A 14,592-nucleotide genomic window follows, 5' to 3' on the forward strand; every position below is an offset into this window, starting at 1 on the left:
AGATCATTTCTTAATTTTTGTAAAATTAATAATTTTCTATTATTTTCAAATATATTTTTTATTTCTTTTTTTGTTTCTGTTCATTCTTTGTTTGATTGCATAAGTACATATAATAATTGAAATATTTGTTCTTTTTGTTCATTTGTTAATGTTACTTTGTTTTCTATTATCATTTCTCAATTATTTATTCATTCAATTATTGAAGGGTTTACATTTTTTAATAATTTTATTTTTATTTTTATTTCTTCTATATTTTCTAAATTTTTATATAATGAAAATATTTGTTCTTTTGTTTTTTTTATTAAATTTTGTGGTAATTTTTCTAATTCTTTTGGTTTTTTTGATAATATTTCTTGTATTTTTGATATTGAATTATAATTAGTAGTTATTGGTTGTTTTAATTGTTTTATTATTTTTTCTTTTGATATTAAATTTAGTATTAATTCTTCTAATGTTTCTTTTTTTGATTTATTTGTATTTGTGTTTGATTTATTTATATTTTTTTGTTTGATATTATTTTTATTCTGTAATAAAAATACAAGCATTAAAATTATAGTTATAAAAATCATAGATAAAGTTATAAAAATAATAATTTTTTTTTTATTTTTTTTTATTCTATTCATTTGTTAAAATTATAATATTTTTAAATTACATAAATAAAAATATATAGATTAAAAAAATTTTATTATTTTTTATTTATAATTGTTTTTTTAAAATAAAAATTAGAAAAAACAAGTATTATTATTAATAATTATAAAAACATAAAAATATTATGAAATAAAACAAATAATACTGATTTAACATCAAAAAATAATAAAAACTAAATATTTATATTAATTATAGTTTCTATAATTATTTTTTTTATTTTATTGGGTTTTTTAATAAGTAAAGAAACTATATTTTTAAATATAATTAAAAAAAAGATAAAAAAAATATTTGAAAAAAAAATAAAAAATAAAAAATCAAATACAAATAAAACTATAAGTTCAATTCAAGTACAAGAAAATGGATAATTCAAAGAACAAGATCAATAACAAGTAGAAAATAAAAAAGTAATAGAATGAATTACTTTATTTTTTAATGATTGAATTTTTAATACAAGATATTGAAACAAAAATAAATAATAATCAAGAAATTTTAATTAATTAAAATAATCAAGAAAGTTTTAAATGTTTTTTAAATTATTAAAAGAAAAGCCAGTATATATTTTAGATAATTTTAATAAACATATAAAAAATATTATTAATAAATTTTTATGAATTATTATTTTATAAATTTTCTCTTTTATATAATGAAAATATCATAAATATAATTTATGTATATAAGTCATATTTATCAATTGTTTATAGTTTTTTAACATTTAATTAAAAATGTTTTTTCTTAAATCTATAATTTGTATTTATAAATTAATATTTAAAATATAATGTCAAAAATGATTTAAAATTTTTTAAAATAAACAAAAATAATTTATATTAAAATATATAAATATTATATTTAAATAAAGAAATAAATATAAAATTATAAAAAAGGGGAATGAAATGAATAATTATTTTAAAGAATTAAAAGATGAAATTAAAACAGCTTCTTTATTACAAAAAGGATTATTAGTTTTAGGTGTTGTAGCTATTGGTACAACAACTGCTATGATTGGTGTTGTAACAGTAAATAATTCTGAAAAATCAAAAACAGAAAAAGAAGATTCAATATCATCTTTAGAAGAATCAAAAACTTCAAAAAAAGAAACAGCAAAAAATATAGAAGAAGCTGCTTCTAAAGTTGGACCAGCAGGACCAAGAGGTGAAACTGGACCACAAGGACCACAAGGTGAACCAGGACCGCAAGGACCTAAAGGTGACACAGGTGATAGAGGACCAGTAGGACCAAGAGGGTTAACAGGACTAGCAGGTGCTCCAGGTGCTAAAGGTGACACAGGTGAAAGAGGACCACAAGGTGAACCAGGACCAAGAGGTGAAAGAGGTGAACCAGGACAAAGAGGAGAAAGAGGTTTACCAGGACCACAAGGACCAGCAGGACAAAATGGTGCTCCAGGTGCTAAAGGTGACACAGGTGATAGAGGACCAGTAGGACCACAAGGACCAGCAGGACAAAATGGTGCTCCAGGTGCTAAAGGTGACACAGGTGATAGAGGACCAGTAGGACCACAAGGACCAGCAGGACCAGCTCCAACTGCACAACAAATAGGAGCGGCAGTTCAAACATACTTTACAAATAATCCAGTAAATGATGGTGCAAATGCTACACCTGAACAAATAGCAGCAGCAGTTCAAGCATACTTTACAGCTAATCCATTAACAAGAGGACCAGCAGGTGAAAAAGGTGAAAAAGGTGATCCAGGTGAACAAGGACCACCAGGTGCTGATGCAACTTTAACAACTGAACAAATAGAAGGATTAAATAATATTCAAACATTAATAGCAGATATTAATCAAGTAAGAGGATTTTCAAATGTCAATCAAGTAGAAATTGGTCGATTAAGAGATGATCTAAATGTTGTTACACAAAATCTTCGTACATTAACAACAAATGTTGATCAAATAAGACAATCTTTGGCTCAAATAATAGCTTCTTTACCTTCTTCTTAGAATTGGTATTTAATTTTTTTAATTAATGATTGATTATAAAAAAAACAAACCTAAGTAATTTTTACTTAGGTTTGTTATTTAAAAATATTAACGTTATATTTAAAAATAATATTGTTTTTTTATATATTTAAAGTATATTTAATTATTTAATTTATAAGTTTATTTATATATAATAGAATAAATTAATAAGATATTTTTATTATTTTTATGTTTAATAAATAGAAATTTTTTATTTATTTTAATATATTTTAAGAATTTAATTAAAATATTTGTTAGAATAAATAATTTAATTTTAGTTGTTTTTTATAATTTAAATAAAGATAAATTTAAAAAATTTATTAAATATTTAAAAAAGTATAATTTATAAATTTAATGTTTGTTCATATATAATTTTTTTAAAAAAATATATGTAGAAAATATAATTAATAAAGTTAAAAAATATTTATTAAGATATATTGTTATATATAAATAAGATTATTTAAAAAAATATAAAAGAAAAAAATCTATTTATAAATAATAATAATAATAATAATAATAATAATAATAATAATAATAAATATTTAAAATTATTACTATTTAATTAAAAAATATTAAAAAATTAAAATTTAGAAATAATAAATTATAGCAAATATAATATTATTTATTTTATATATTGAATATATATACATTTTATTATTCATTTTATAAAAAAATCTATAAAATGAAAAAAATATAAAAATGTAATTTAAAAATAATTTTTTATTATAATTACAATTTCAATGATTTTATATTTATCATTATTAATTAATAATTATAAAAAATCAGAAAAATTAGAAAAAATTTCTAAAATTTATAATTTTAAAACTAAACATAAAATAAAAAATAAACAAAAATTTAAAAAAGCATTAGATTAAAAACAAACTATAATAATAAAACCAGATATGTCAAGTTTAACAACAAAAATTCCAAACCAGTTTTAGATATTTCACAAAAAATAAAAGAATAAGAATAAAAAAAGATAATTTGATATTTTATTTAAATCATATGGATAATAAAAAAAAGATCTATAAAATTCAAAACAAGTATAAATTGATAATTTAATTTTAAAAACCAAAAGATCAATACCTAATTTTGATAGTTTAAGTCAAACAAAAGAACAAAATCCATCAAAAAGAAAATAAAAATCATAACAAAAAACCAGAACAGAAAAAAACAGGACAAGTTCTAATATAATAGAAAATTAAAAAAAAAAAAAAAAAGAACAAGAATTATTATTAATTATTGAAACAATTTCATTAATATATTCATTTGATGTATATTTACTATCTGTTTTAAAAAATAAATATTTAACAGAAGAATTTATAGAGTAATTTCAAAATAATGTAAATATTGAATTATTTTTTAGATTAGCAATAATTATAAGAAATGATGAAGACTATAAATTATATTAATATAAAAAGTTAAGATTAATAAAAGTTAAAAATTTATATGTTTGAGAATTTATAATGTCAGTTATTAATTTTGATAATGATTAATAATTTTAAAATTTAAAAAATTAGATTTTTTTATTTTTTGATATTTTAATTATAAATAAATGAATAAAAAATAAAAAAAAATGAATAATAAAAAAATAAATATAAAATTATAAAAAAGGGGAATGAAATGAATAATTATTTTAAAGAATTAAAAGATGAAATTAAAACAGCATCTTTATTACAAAAAGGATTATTAGTTTTAGGTGTTGTAGCTATTGGTACAACAACTGCTATGATTGGTGTTGTATCAGAAAATAGTTCTGAAAAATCAAAAACAGAAAAAGAAGAATCAATATCATCTTTAGAAGAATCAAAAACTTCAACAAAACAAACAGTAAAAAATATAGAAGAAGCTGCTTCTAAAGTTGGACCACAAGGACCTAAAGGTGAAAAAGGTGAAAAAGGTGATACTGGAGATACTGGACCAGAAGGACCACCTGGACCACCTGGACCAAGAGGTGCAACAGGACCTAAAGGTGACACAGGTGAAAGAGGACCACAAGGTGAACCAGGACCAAGAGGACCTAAAGGTGAAGATGGTACACCAGGTACACCAGGTACACAAGGAGAAAGAGGTGCAACAGGACCAGCAGGACCAACAGGTGCTCCAGGTGCTAAAGGTGACACAGGTGAAAGAGGACCACAAGGTGAACCAGGACCAAGAGGTGAAAGAGGTGAACCAGGACAAAGAGGTGAAAGAGGTGAACCAGGACAAAGAGGAGAAAGAGGTTTACCAGGACCACAAGGACCAGCAGGACAAAATGGTGCTCCAGGTGCTAAAGGTGACACAGGTGATAGAGGACCAGTAGGACCACAAGGACCTAAAGGTGAAACAGGTGAAAGAGGACAACAAGGACCAAGAGGGTTAACAGGAATAGCAGGTGCTCCAGGTGCTAAAGGTGACACAGGTGAAAGAGGACCAGCTGGACCATCTCCAACTGCTGAACAAATAGCATCAGCAGTTCAAGCATACTTTATACAACACCCAATAACTAATGGTGCTAATGTTACACCTGAACAAATAGCAGCAGCAGTTCAAGCATACTTTACAGCTAATCCATTAACAAGAGGACCAGCAGGTGAAAAAGGTGAAAAAGGTGATCCAGGTGAACAAGGACCACAAGGTGAAAGAGGACCAGCAGGACCAGCCGGAACATTAACAGCTGCACAAACAACAGCTTTAGATGATACTGTTCCAAGATTATGAACAGGTTTTACTCAAGTAAGAACAACATTAAATGGACATCAATCAGAAATTGTCGGATTAACATCTCGACTAGAAGCTGCTAGAACAGAAATTACTGCATTAAGACAAGCTTATACTCAATTAAGAACAATTGTGGAAGACATAAAAGCTGGACTTATTTAATTAATGATTGATTATAAAAATAATAAAGTAAAATTTAAAAATAATATTGTTTTTTTATATATTTAAAGTATATTTAATTATTTAATTTATAATTTAAAAAAGTTTATTTATATATAATAGGATAAATTAATAAGATATTTTTTTATTTATTTTAAGATATTTTAAGAATTTAATTAAAATATTTTTTACAATAAATAATTTATTTTTAGGTATTTTTTATCATTTAAATAAATATAAATTTAAAAAATTTATTAAATATTTAAAAAAGTATAATTTATAAATTTAATTTTTTTTTAGATATAAGTGTTTTACAAAAATATATGTAGAAAATATAATTAATAAAGTTAAAAAATATTTATTAGATATATTGGTATATATAAATAAGATTATTTTTATTTTATTATTCATTTTATAAAACAATCTATAAAATGAAAAAAATATAAAAATGTAATTTAAAAATAATTTTTTATAAAAATATTAAAAAAGTACTTGAAAAAAAGTTTTTTATTATAATTATAATTTTAATAATTGTATATTTATAATTATTATTTAATAATGATAAAAAAAATCAAACAATCAAAATAAATTAAAAAAATTTTATAAATGTATAATTTACAAACTAAAAATAAAATAAAAAATAAATAAAAATTTAAAAAAGAATTAGATTAAAAACAAAATATAATAATAAAACCAGATATTTCAATTTTAAAAATTACAAATACAAAACCAGTTTTAGATAGTTTGCAAAAAATAGAAGAATAAGAATACAAATAAGGATAATCTGATATTTTATTTAAACCATATAGATAATAACAATAAGATCAAAAAAATTTAAAAAAAGGATAAATTGATATTTTAATTTCAAAAGCCAAAAATTCAATATCTAATTTAGATAGTTCAATCCAAAAAAAATAACAAGATCCAATTACAAAGATAATAAAAATCAGAATAAACACCAGGAATAGAAAAAAGGATAAGTTCCAATATAATTGATAATTACAAAAAAAAAAAAAAAAAAGATCAAAAATTAGTATTAATTATTGAAAAAATTTATTACTATATTTATGTGATTTACATGTAATATCTGGTGTAAAAACTAAATATTTAAAATAAGAAGTTATAGAATAATTTCAAAATAATGTAAATATTTAATTATTTTTTAGATTAACAATAATTATAAGAAATGATGAAGATTATAATTATATTAATATAAAAAGTTAAGATTAATAAAAGTTAAAAATTTATATGTTGGAGAATTTATAATGTCAGGTATTAATTTTGATATTATGATTAATAATTTTAAAATTTAAAAAATTACATTTTTTTATTTTTTGATATTTTAATTATAAATAAATGAATAAAAAATAAAAAAAAATTAATAATAAAAAAATAAAATAAAAATAGTTTATTTTATTGAAAAAAAGAAAGGAAAAAGAGAAATGAATAATTATTTTAAAGAATTAAAAGATGAAATTAAAACAGCTTCTTTACTACAAAAAGGATTGTTAGTTTTAGGTGTTGTTGCTATTGGTACAACAGCTGCTATGATTGGTGTTGTATCAGTAAATAATTCTGAAAAATCAAAAACAGAAAAAGAAGAATCAATATCATCTTTAGAAGAGTCAAAAACTTCAACAAAAGAAACAGTAAAAAATATAGAAGAAGCTGCTTTTAAAGTTGGACCACAAGGACCACAAGGACCAAGAGGACCACAAGGACCAAGAGGAGAACAAGGACCAAGAGGACCACAAGGACCAGCAGGACAAAATGGTGCTCCAGGTACTAAAGGTGACACAGGTGATAGAGGACCACAAGGTGAACCAGGACCAACAGGACCTAAAGGTGATACAGGTGCAAGAGGACCAGCAGGGGTTCCAGGACCTAAAGGTGAACAAGGACAACAAGGTGAAAGAGGACTGCAAGGTGAACAAGGCACCCAAGGTTTAAGAGGTGAACAAGGACAACAAGGTGAAAGAGGTGAACAAGGACCTGTAGGACCACAAGGTGCACAAGGACAAAGAGGAGAACAAGGACCAGCAGGTGTTCCAGGACCTAAAGGTGACACAGGTGCACAAGGACAAAGAGGAGAACAAGGTTTAAGAGGACCAGCAGGTGTTCCAGGTTCTAAAGGTGACACAGGTGCAAGAGGACCACAAGGTGAACCAGGACCGCAAGGCGAACAAGGACAACAAGGTGAAAGAGGTGAACAAGGACCAGCAGGTGTTCCAGGACCTAAAGGTGACACAGGTGCACAAGGACAAAGAGGAGAACAAGGTTTAAGAGGACCAGCAGGTGTTCCAGGTTCTAAAGGTGACACAGGTGCAAGAGGACCACAAGGTGAAAGAGGTGAACAAGGACCAGCAGGACAACAAGGTGAACAAGGACAACAAGGTGAAAGAGGAGAACAAGGACCAGTAGGACCACAAGGACCAAGAGGTGAAACTGGACCACAAGGAACACAAGGTGAACAAGGACAACAAGGTGAAAGAGGAGAACAAGGACCAGCAGGTGTTCCAGGACCTAAAGGTGACACAGGTGCACAAGGACAAAGAGGAGAACAAGGTTTAAGAGGACCAGCAGGTGTTCCAGGTTCTAAAGGTGACACAGGTGCAAGAGGACCACAAGGTGAACCAGGACCGCAAGGCGAACAAGGACAACAAGGTGAAAGAGGACAACAAGGTGAAAGAGGACAACAAGGTGAAAGAGGACAACAAGGTGAAAGAGGACAACAAGGTGAACAAGGACAACAAGGTGAAAGAGGAGAACAAGGACCAGCAGGTGTTCCAGGACCTAAAGGTGACACAGGTGAACAAGGACAAAGAGGAGAAAGAGGTTTAAGAGGAGAACAAGGACCAGCAGGACAACAAGGTGAAAGAGGTGAACAAGGACCAACAGGACCACAAGGTGAACCAGGACCAAGAGGAGAAAGAGGTGAACCAGGACAAAGAGGAGAAAGAGGTGAACCAGGACAAAGAGGAGAAAGAGGTTTACCAGGACCACAAGGTATACAAGGTATTCAAGGTTTAAGAGGCGAACAAGGTATTCAAGGTTTAAGAGGTGTACAAGGAGAAAGAGGTGAACCAGGACCAGCAGGACCAGCAGGACCAGCAGGACAAAATGCATCATTAGAACAAATAAAAGAAGCTATTAAAGAAATAGCAAGTATTAGAACATTTGTAAATACAATTGATACTATTCAAACTATTACAATTAATGATACAAATAAAGAAGATTATAAAAAACTTGCTGAATTTGCAAAAGAATTATCAATATATACTAATGCAAATGAAAATGATCCTGTAAAAATTCTTATTAATAAATTAATTGAACAAACAACTGGTGTTTTAAATGATGATGAAAAAATAAATCTTAAAAATATACTTAATGTAATTAAAACAGAAATTAATGAAATATTACCACAAGGTCAAAAAGGAAATCCTGGTTTAGATGGTAGAAATCCAACAAATGAAGAAATACGATCACAAGTTCAATCTTTTATTGAAGATATATCAAACATTAGAGTGTTATTATTTGTTATAAATGATGCATTAGCTGCTAATAGAGAAATTACTATTAATGATTCAAATAAGAACAGATATATACAATTAGCTGAATTTGTAAAAACACAAACAATATATAATGCTGATAATGCTGATCAAGAATTAAAAACTATAATTGATAATCTTGCTCTTGGTAATGATATTGACTTTCTTTCTAATAAACAAATTATTCAAACTTTAATTAATTATTTATATAGAAACTTTAATGACATTTTAATTCAAGGTCCAAAAGGAAATCCTGGTTTAGATGGTAGAAATCCAACTTCAAGTGAAATACAAGAACAAGTTAAATCTTATATTAATAATATAGTTTCAATAAGAACATTAATTAATAATATTAAATCTAAATTAGATTCTAATGAAGATATTAATATTGATGATTCAAATAAAAATGAATATATAAGTCTTGCTATATTTGCAAAAGAATTAGAAATATATACTGCATCAGATGCTGATGAAAATATAAAAACAATAATTGATACTTTTTTTAGAGGTGAAGATATTGACTTTGTTAATAATAAAGAAGATGTTTTAAAAATCATTGAAGCAGTTGACATTAAAATCAATAAAATATTACCAAAAACTAAACCTAAAATATCATATAAAAAATTATTATTTGCATTAATGAAAGGTGGTGATATTTTACCAACAGATGATAATGATATAAAAATTAATAAAATGCAACAAAAAATTTCTGCAATTTTTGAATTAATAAAAGACACTTCAAATACAGAAACATACACTACAAATGATGGAACAATTATAATAATACCTAGTTGATTTAGTGATGATACTTTTAAAAATAAAACTCGAGCATCAATTCAATCTAAAGTAACAGAATGATTATATAATTCTGAAAATAAATATAAAAATCAAGAATTTTTTATAAATGATAAAAAATTATATTCATCATTTACATATTTACAAGGATTATGAGAAAAAAATTATATTTATAAAAAAATATGATTAAGAGTAAGAAGATTATTAAATGGTACTTTATCAGCTAGTGTTTGGTATGGTGATTATACTTCATATATAAATAGTAGACCAGAAAATGAAAGAGCAAACTTTGGTTATCCATTAGAATAATAAAAATATAATTTTTAAAAAATAAAAATTATAATTATTTATTTTATAAATTAAAGTATTATATTTTATAACAAAATATTATTATTTTTATGTATTTTTAAAATTGGTAAAAGATTTTAAATTATTTTTTGTAAAATTAAAATTTGTTTTATTTTAATCTAATCAAACATTTAAAAAAGTAAATTTATTTAAATAAAAACAATTAAATATTTATATATTTTTAATTTAAAAATACTTAAAAAAATAACTATATAAAAAAAAATAAAAAAAAAATAAAAAAAAATAAAAAAATAAATATAAAATAATAAATGTAATGAATAAATATTTTAAAAAATTAAAATATTATTTTATAAAAGCTTCATTTTTAAAAAAGATATTATTATTTTTTTGTTTTTTAATAATAATAGGTTTGATATGTACAATTTCTATTGTTTTGTCATTAAATGATTCAGAAAAAGTAAAGAATGAAATATCTTCACAAAAAGGAAAAATAAAAAATAGAATAATTCAAAATAAAGATCAAGGTTCTAGTGAAAATTCAAAAAGTTTAGATGAAAAAAAAGAAGTTTCTTTAATTAAAAAAACATTAAGTGCAAGTGAAATAAAAGATAAATTAGGATTACCAAGTTGATATGGAACTCCAAATATAGAATTAAATGAATTGCAAACTTGATTAAGTAGTGATAAAAAGAACTTTGATTATGTTGTAAATTCTAGAAATTTGTATAGTTTAACTGATACATGGATTACTTATTTTGATGATGTTGGTTTAAGAATTAAAAAATCTGGTGAAAATGCTGGTAAATATCAATATGCTAATTATAATTTGTCTGAACAATGAGAATGAAAAGATACTTTTTTTGAATTACCATTCTTACCTCAATTTGATGAAATACCTAGTTGATTTTATGGAGGAGAACAATTAACATCTAAAAATGCTTTTGATTGAATTAGTGAAAGTCTTGATAATTTTAAATTATTTATTGAAAAAGCAATACAAAAAACAAAGTTAAATAATCATGTAATAGATTATGAAAATGGTAAAGTTATTGTTAGAAAATTCAATTTTGGTCCTAGAAAAGGTATTTTTGTAGTTGGTTTAAAAACATTAGAAAATGGAATAATTGGATTTGATGAATATACTGAACAAACATTAAGTAGTTTTATGTTTGAAAAAATGAAACAAGAATTATTTAATTCATTTGAAAGTCAAAGACAAAACAATATGTTAAGAGGACCAACAGAAGTTTTGTTTGCTCAAATTATTAAAAAATATAAAGATTTTATATTCGGAATAGAACCTAGAATAGAAAATAAAAAACTTTTTTGACTTGATAATAGAGAATATGAAGTACAAATCTATGAAATAAAAATTTCTATTAATAGTCTTGAAAAAATATTAGTAAAAGTTGAAATTGAAAAAACAAGTGGTAAAGCATATATTGTAAGTGATATTTATGTTGGTATATATGAACCAGTATTAATTAGTTTAATTGGTTTATAATAAATTATTTTTTATATTTAAGAAATCAATAGATATTTTTGTAAAAAAATAATATTAAAAAAAATACAATGTTAAAAATTAAAAATGAAATGAATAATTATTTTAAATAATTACAAGAGATGACATAAAAATAATTTAATATCTTTTGCTGATTTTGTTTCTTTTGGTTCTTTGTCTAAGTTTTTAAAATATTTTTTTTATTAAAATTAGTAAATAATATTTTTAAATTTAATAATTAATTTTTAGATAAATTATTATTCATAATTCAAATAAAAAAATTAATAAATTTAAAAAAGTTAATAATAAATAAAATTTTAAATAAAAATTGATATTTAAAAACTATAATTGATAAATTTGATAATATTAAATATATAGTTTTTTAAAAAAAATAAATATATTTAAATTATAGTTAATAAAGTTAAATAAGAAATTAATAAATTTTTAATATAAAGTAAAACATTTTAAATATTAAAAAATATAATTATTTATGATTTATTAAAAATATTTAAAATATTTTATTATGATAATTTTTAAAATTTAATTAGATCATATATAAATAGAAAAACACATTTATTTTATAAAAATAATACAAATAAAAAATAATAGAATTTATTTGTAATAGAAAATATTAAAAAGTACTTTTTAAAAAATTAATATATTTATAAAAAAATAAATATAGGTTTTAATTTTAAAAAAAGGTTTATGAAATTAATCATAATTTTGAAGAATTAATTGACAAAATTAAAGCAGTATTTATTTTAGAAAAAGGATTATTAGTTTTAGGTTTTGTAATTATTTGTAAAACAACTACTATGATTTGTATTGTATAAGTAAATGTTTAAGAAAAATCAAAAACAGAAAAAGAAGAATCAATATCATCTTTAGAAGAGTCAAAAAATTCAAAAAAAGAAATATTAAAAAATATAGAAGAATCTACTTCTAAAGTTGTCCACAAGGACCTAAAGGTGAAAAAGAATAATGAATAACTGATTATAAATTATTAGTATATTTTTTAAATTTAGCTAAATAATGAAAAGAAAATACTGTTGATAAAATTAATTTAACTTCAACTTTTTTTGAAAAAGATAAATGATAATCTATTACAAAATGAGTTAAAAAAGATACTACTTGATATAATCTTGATGGTAATTCAAAAACAAAACTTTAATTGATGATATTGAATAATGAGATTTTGAATTTGATATTACTATTTCTGATCAAAATAAATTAAAATCAATAAAAAAAAGTAAAAGAAAAAATATATTTAGATATTACAATATTTAAAGAATTAGTAACTACTAAAGTCAAAGTAAAAGATGTAAACACTAAAGCTTTTAAATATGAATTAATAAATTATTATTAATAATTAAAAATTGCTTTAACTTTATATAAAAAATAAAAGAATACTAATTTAACAAATAATTTAAATGTAAATGTTAATTATAAAACTAAATGAAAGTTAATTTCAGAATTAGTTAAAAAAGAAACTAAATTTTATACTGGTAAAATTAAAACTTTAATTGATAGTATTAAATCATGAGTTTTTGTTTTTGGTATTAATTTTGATGTTAAAAAAATAACTTAAAATTTATAGTAACAAAAGCAAAATAAAAAATTAATTTATTATTTCCAGTATTTAAGTTAGAAGAAGTAATAAAATTTTTAAATATTTACAAATTTGATAAAGATTAAAAATATCTTACTTATATGTATTTTACATTTACATATTCAAGGGTTAATTATAAAAACAAAGAAACATGAAAATAAATAGCTTTTTTAGCTAAAAAAGATAATTTTTGATATAGAACTTTTTTAAGTTATTATTTTGATAATGAAGTTATAAAAAAAATATTTTTAAATATTTAAAGTTTTTAAAATATTGTAAAAAATTAATGAATAATTTAAACTTTAGAATAAACAAAATTTAGAAGACCAATTATTTTTTGAAAATGAAGATAAGTAATTTTAAGATTAATTGTTAGAAAAGTAAATTAAGAATTGGTTAAATTTGATTTTAAAATTTTAATATTTGGTTCAATTACTGAAATAATTTAATTAATTAGAACTAGAAGTTAAAATAATTTAAGTTTTTATTAATATTTAAAATTTATTTTTTATATTAACAAAATTAATAAAAAAGTTTATATGTAAAAATAAATATATCTAAACTTTTTTATTAGAATTAATTTATTTAATTTAATATTTTATTTAAAAATTTAAATATAAATATAAAAAATAATATAAAAAATTCAATAAAAATAAAAAAAGTTTTAAAAGTTAAATTTAATAAATAATTAAAAAAAAAAAAAAAAAAGTATATTAGAATAAAAAAAATTATTTAATAATTAAAATTATTAATTTATAATTTTTTATTTAATTTAAATTTAAAAATATATCTTTTTTTAATTTTTTAATATATATTTTTTTACTGATTAATTTATTTAAAATATTTTATTATTTTTAAAAATACAAAAAATAAAAAAAATAAAAAAAATAAAAAAAATAATAAAATAAAGTTAAAAATCTATGAAAGGATATAAAAATGAATAAATATTTCAGTGAATTAAAAGATGAAATTAAAACTGCATCTTTACTACAAAAAGGATTATTAGTTTTAGGTGTTGTAGCTATTTGTACAACATCTGCTATGATCGGTGTTGTAACAGTAAATAATTCTGAAAAATCAAAAACAGAAAAAGAAGAATCAATATCATCTTTAGAAGAATCAAAAACTTCAACAAAAAAAACAGTAAAAAATATAGAAGAAGCTACTTCTAAAGTTGGACCAGTAGGACCCAAAGGTGACAAAGGTGATACAGGAGAACCAGGACCCAAAGGTGACAAAGGTGATACAGGAGAACCAGGACCCAAAGGTGACAAAGGTGATACAGGAGAACCAGGACCCAAAGGTGACAAAGGTGATACAGGGCCAGCAGGTGATGATACAAAATGA

General features: G+C 22.4%; 1 protein-coding gene across 1 annotated transcript; it reads left to right on the forward strand.

The window, feature by feature from the left end:
* The first annotated feature begins 1,544 nt into the window (after nucleotides 1-1,544).
* LOC106159213 (uncharacterized) lies at nucleotides 1,545-14,592 on the forward strand. The gene is made up of 4 exons (XM_086998581.1): nucleotides 1,545-2,570; nucleotides 4,263-5,309; nucleotides 6,884-8,648; nucleotides 14,360-14,592. Exons 1-4 carry the CDS (start codon nucleotides 1,644-1,646, stop codon nucleotides 14,590-14,592), a joined length of 3,972 nt encoding a protein of 1,323 aa, XP_086854707.1. The 5' UTR covers nucleotides 1,545-1,643.

This window comes from Lingula anatina, unplaced genomic scaffold, assembly GCF_051362555.1.
Source record: "Lingula anatina isolate TDL-2025a unplaced genomic scaffold, LinAna3.0 unanchor82, whole genome shotgun sequence".
NCBI lineage: Eukaryota > Metazoa > Brachiopoda > Lingulata > Lingulida > Lingulidae > Lingula > Lingula anatina.

Coding starts and splice junctions, on each gene's coding strand:
- LOC106159213 (XM_086998581.1), top strand. CDS start 1,644: ATGATTGGTGTTGTAACAGTAAATAATTCTGAAAAATCAAAAACAGAA. Junction 2,571..4,262: donor ATCAAATAAGACAATCTTTG/GCTCAAATAATA, acceptor AATTATTTTAAA/GAATTAAAAGATGAAATTAA. Junction 8,649..14,359: donor AGCTATTAAAGAAATAGCAA/GTATTAGAACAT, acceptor TATCATCTTTAG/AAGAATCAAAAACTTCAACA.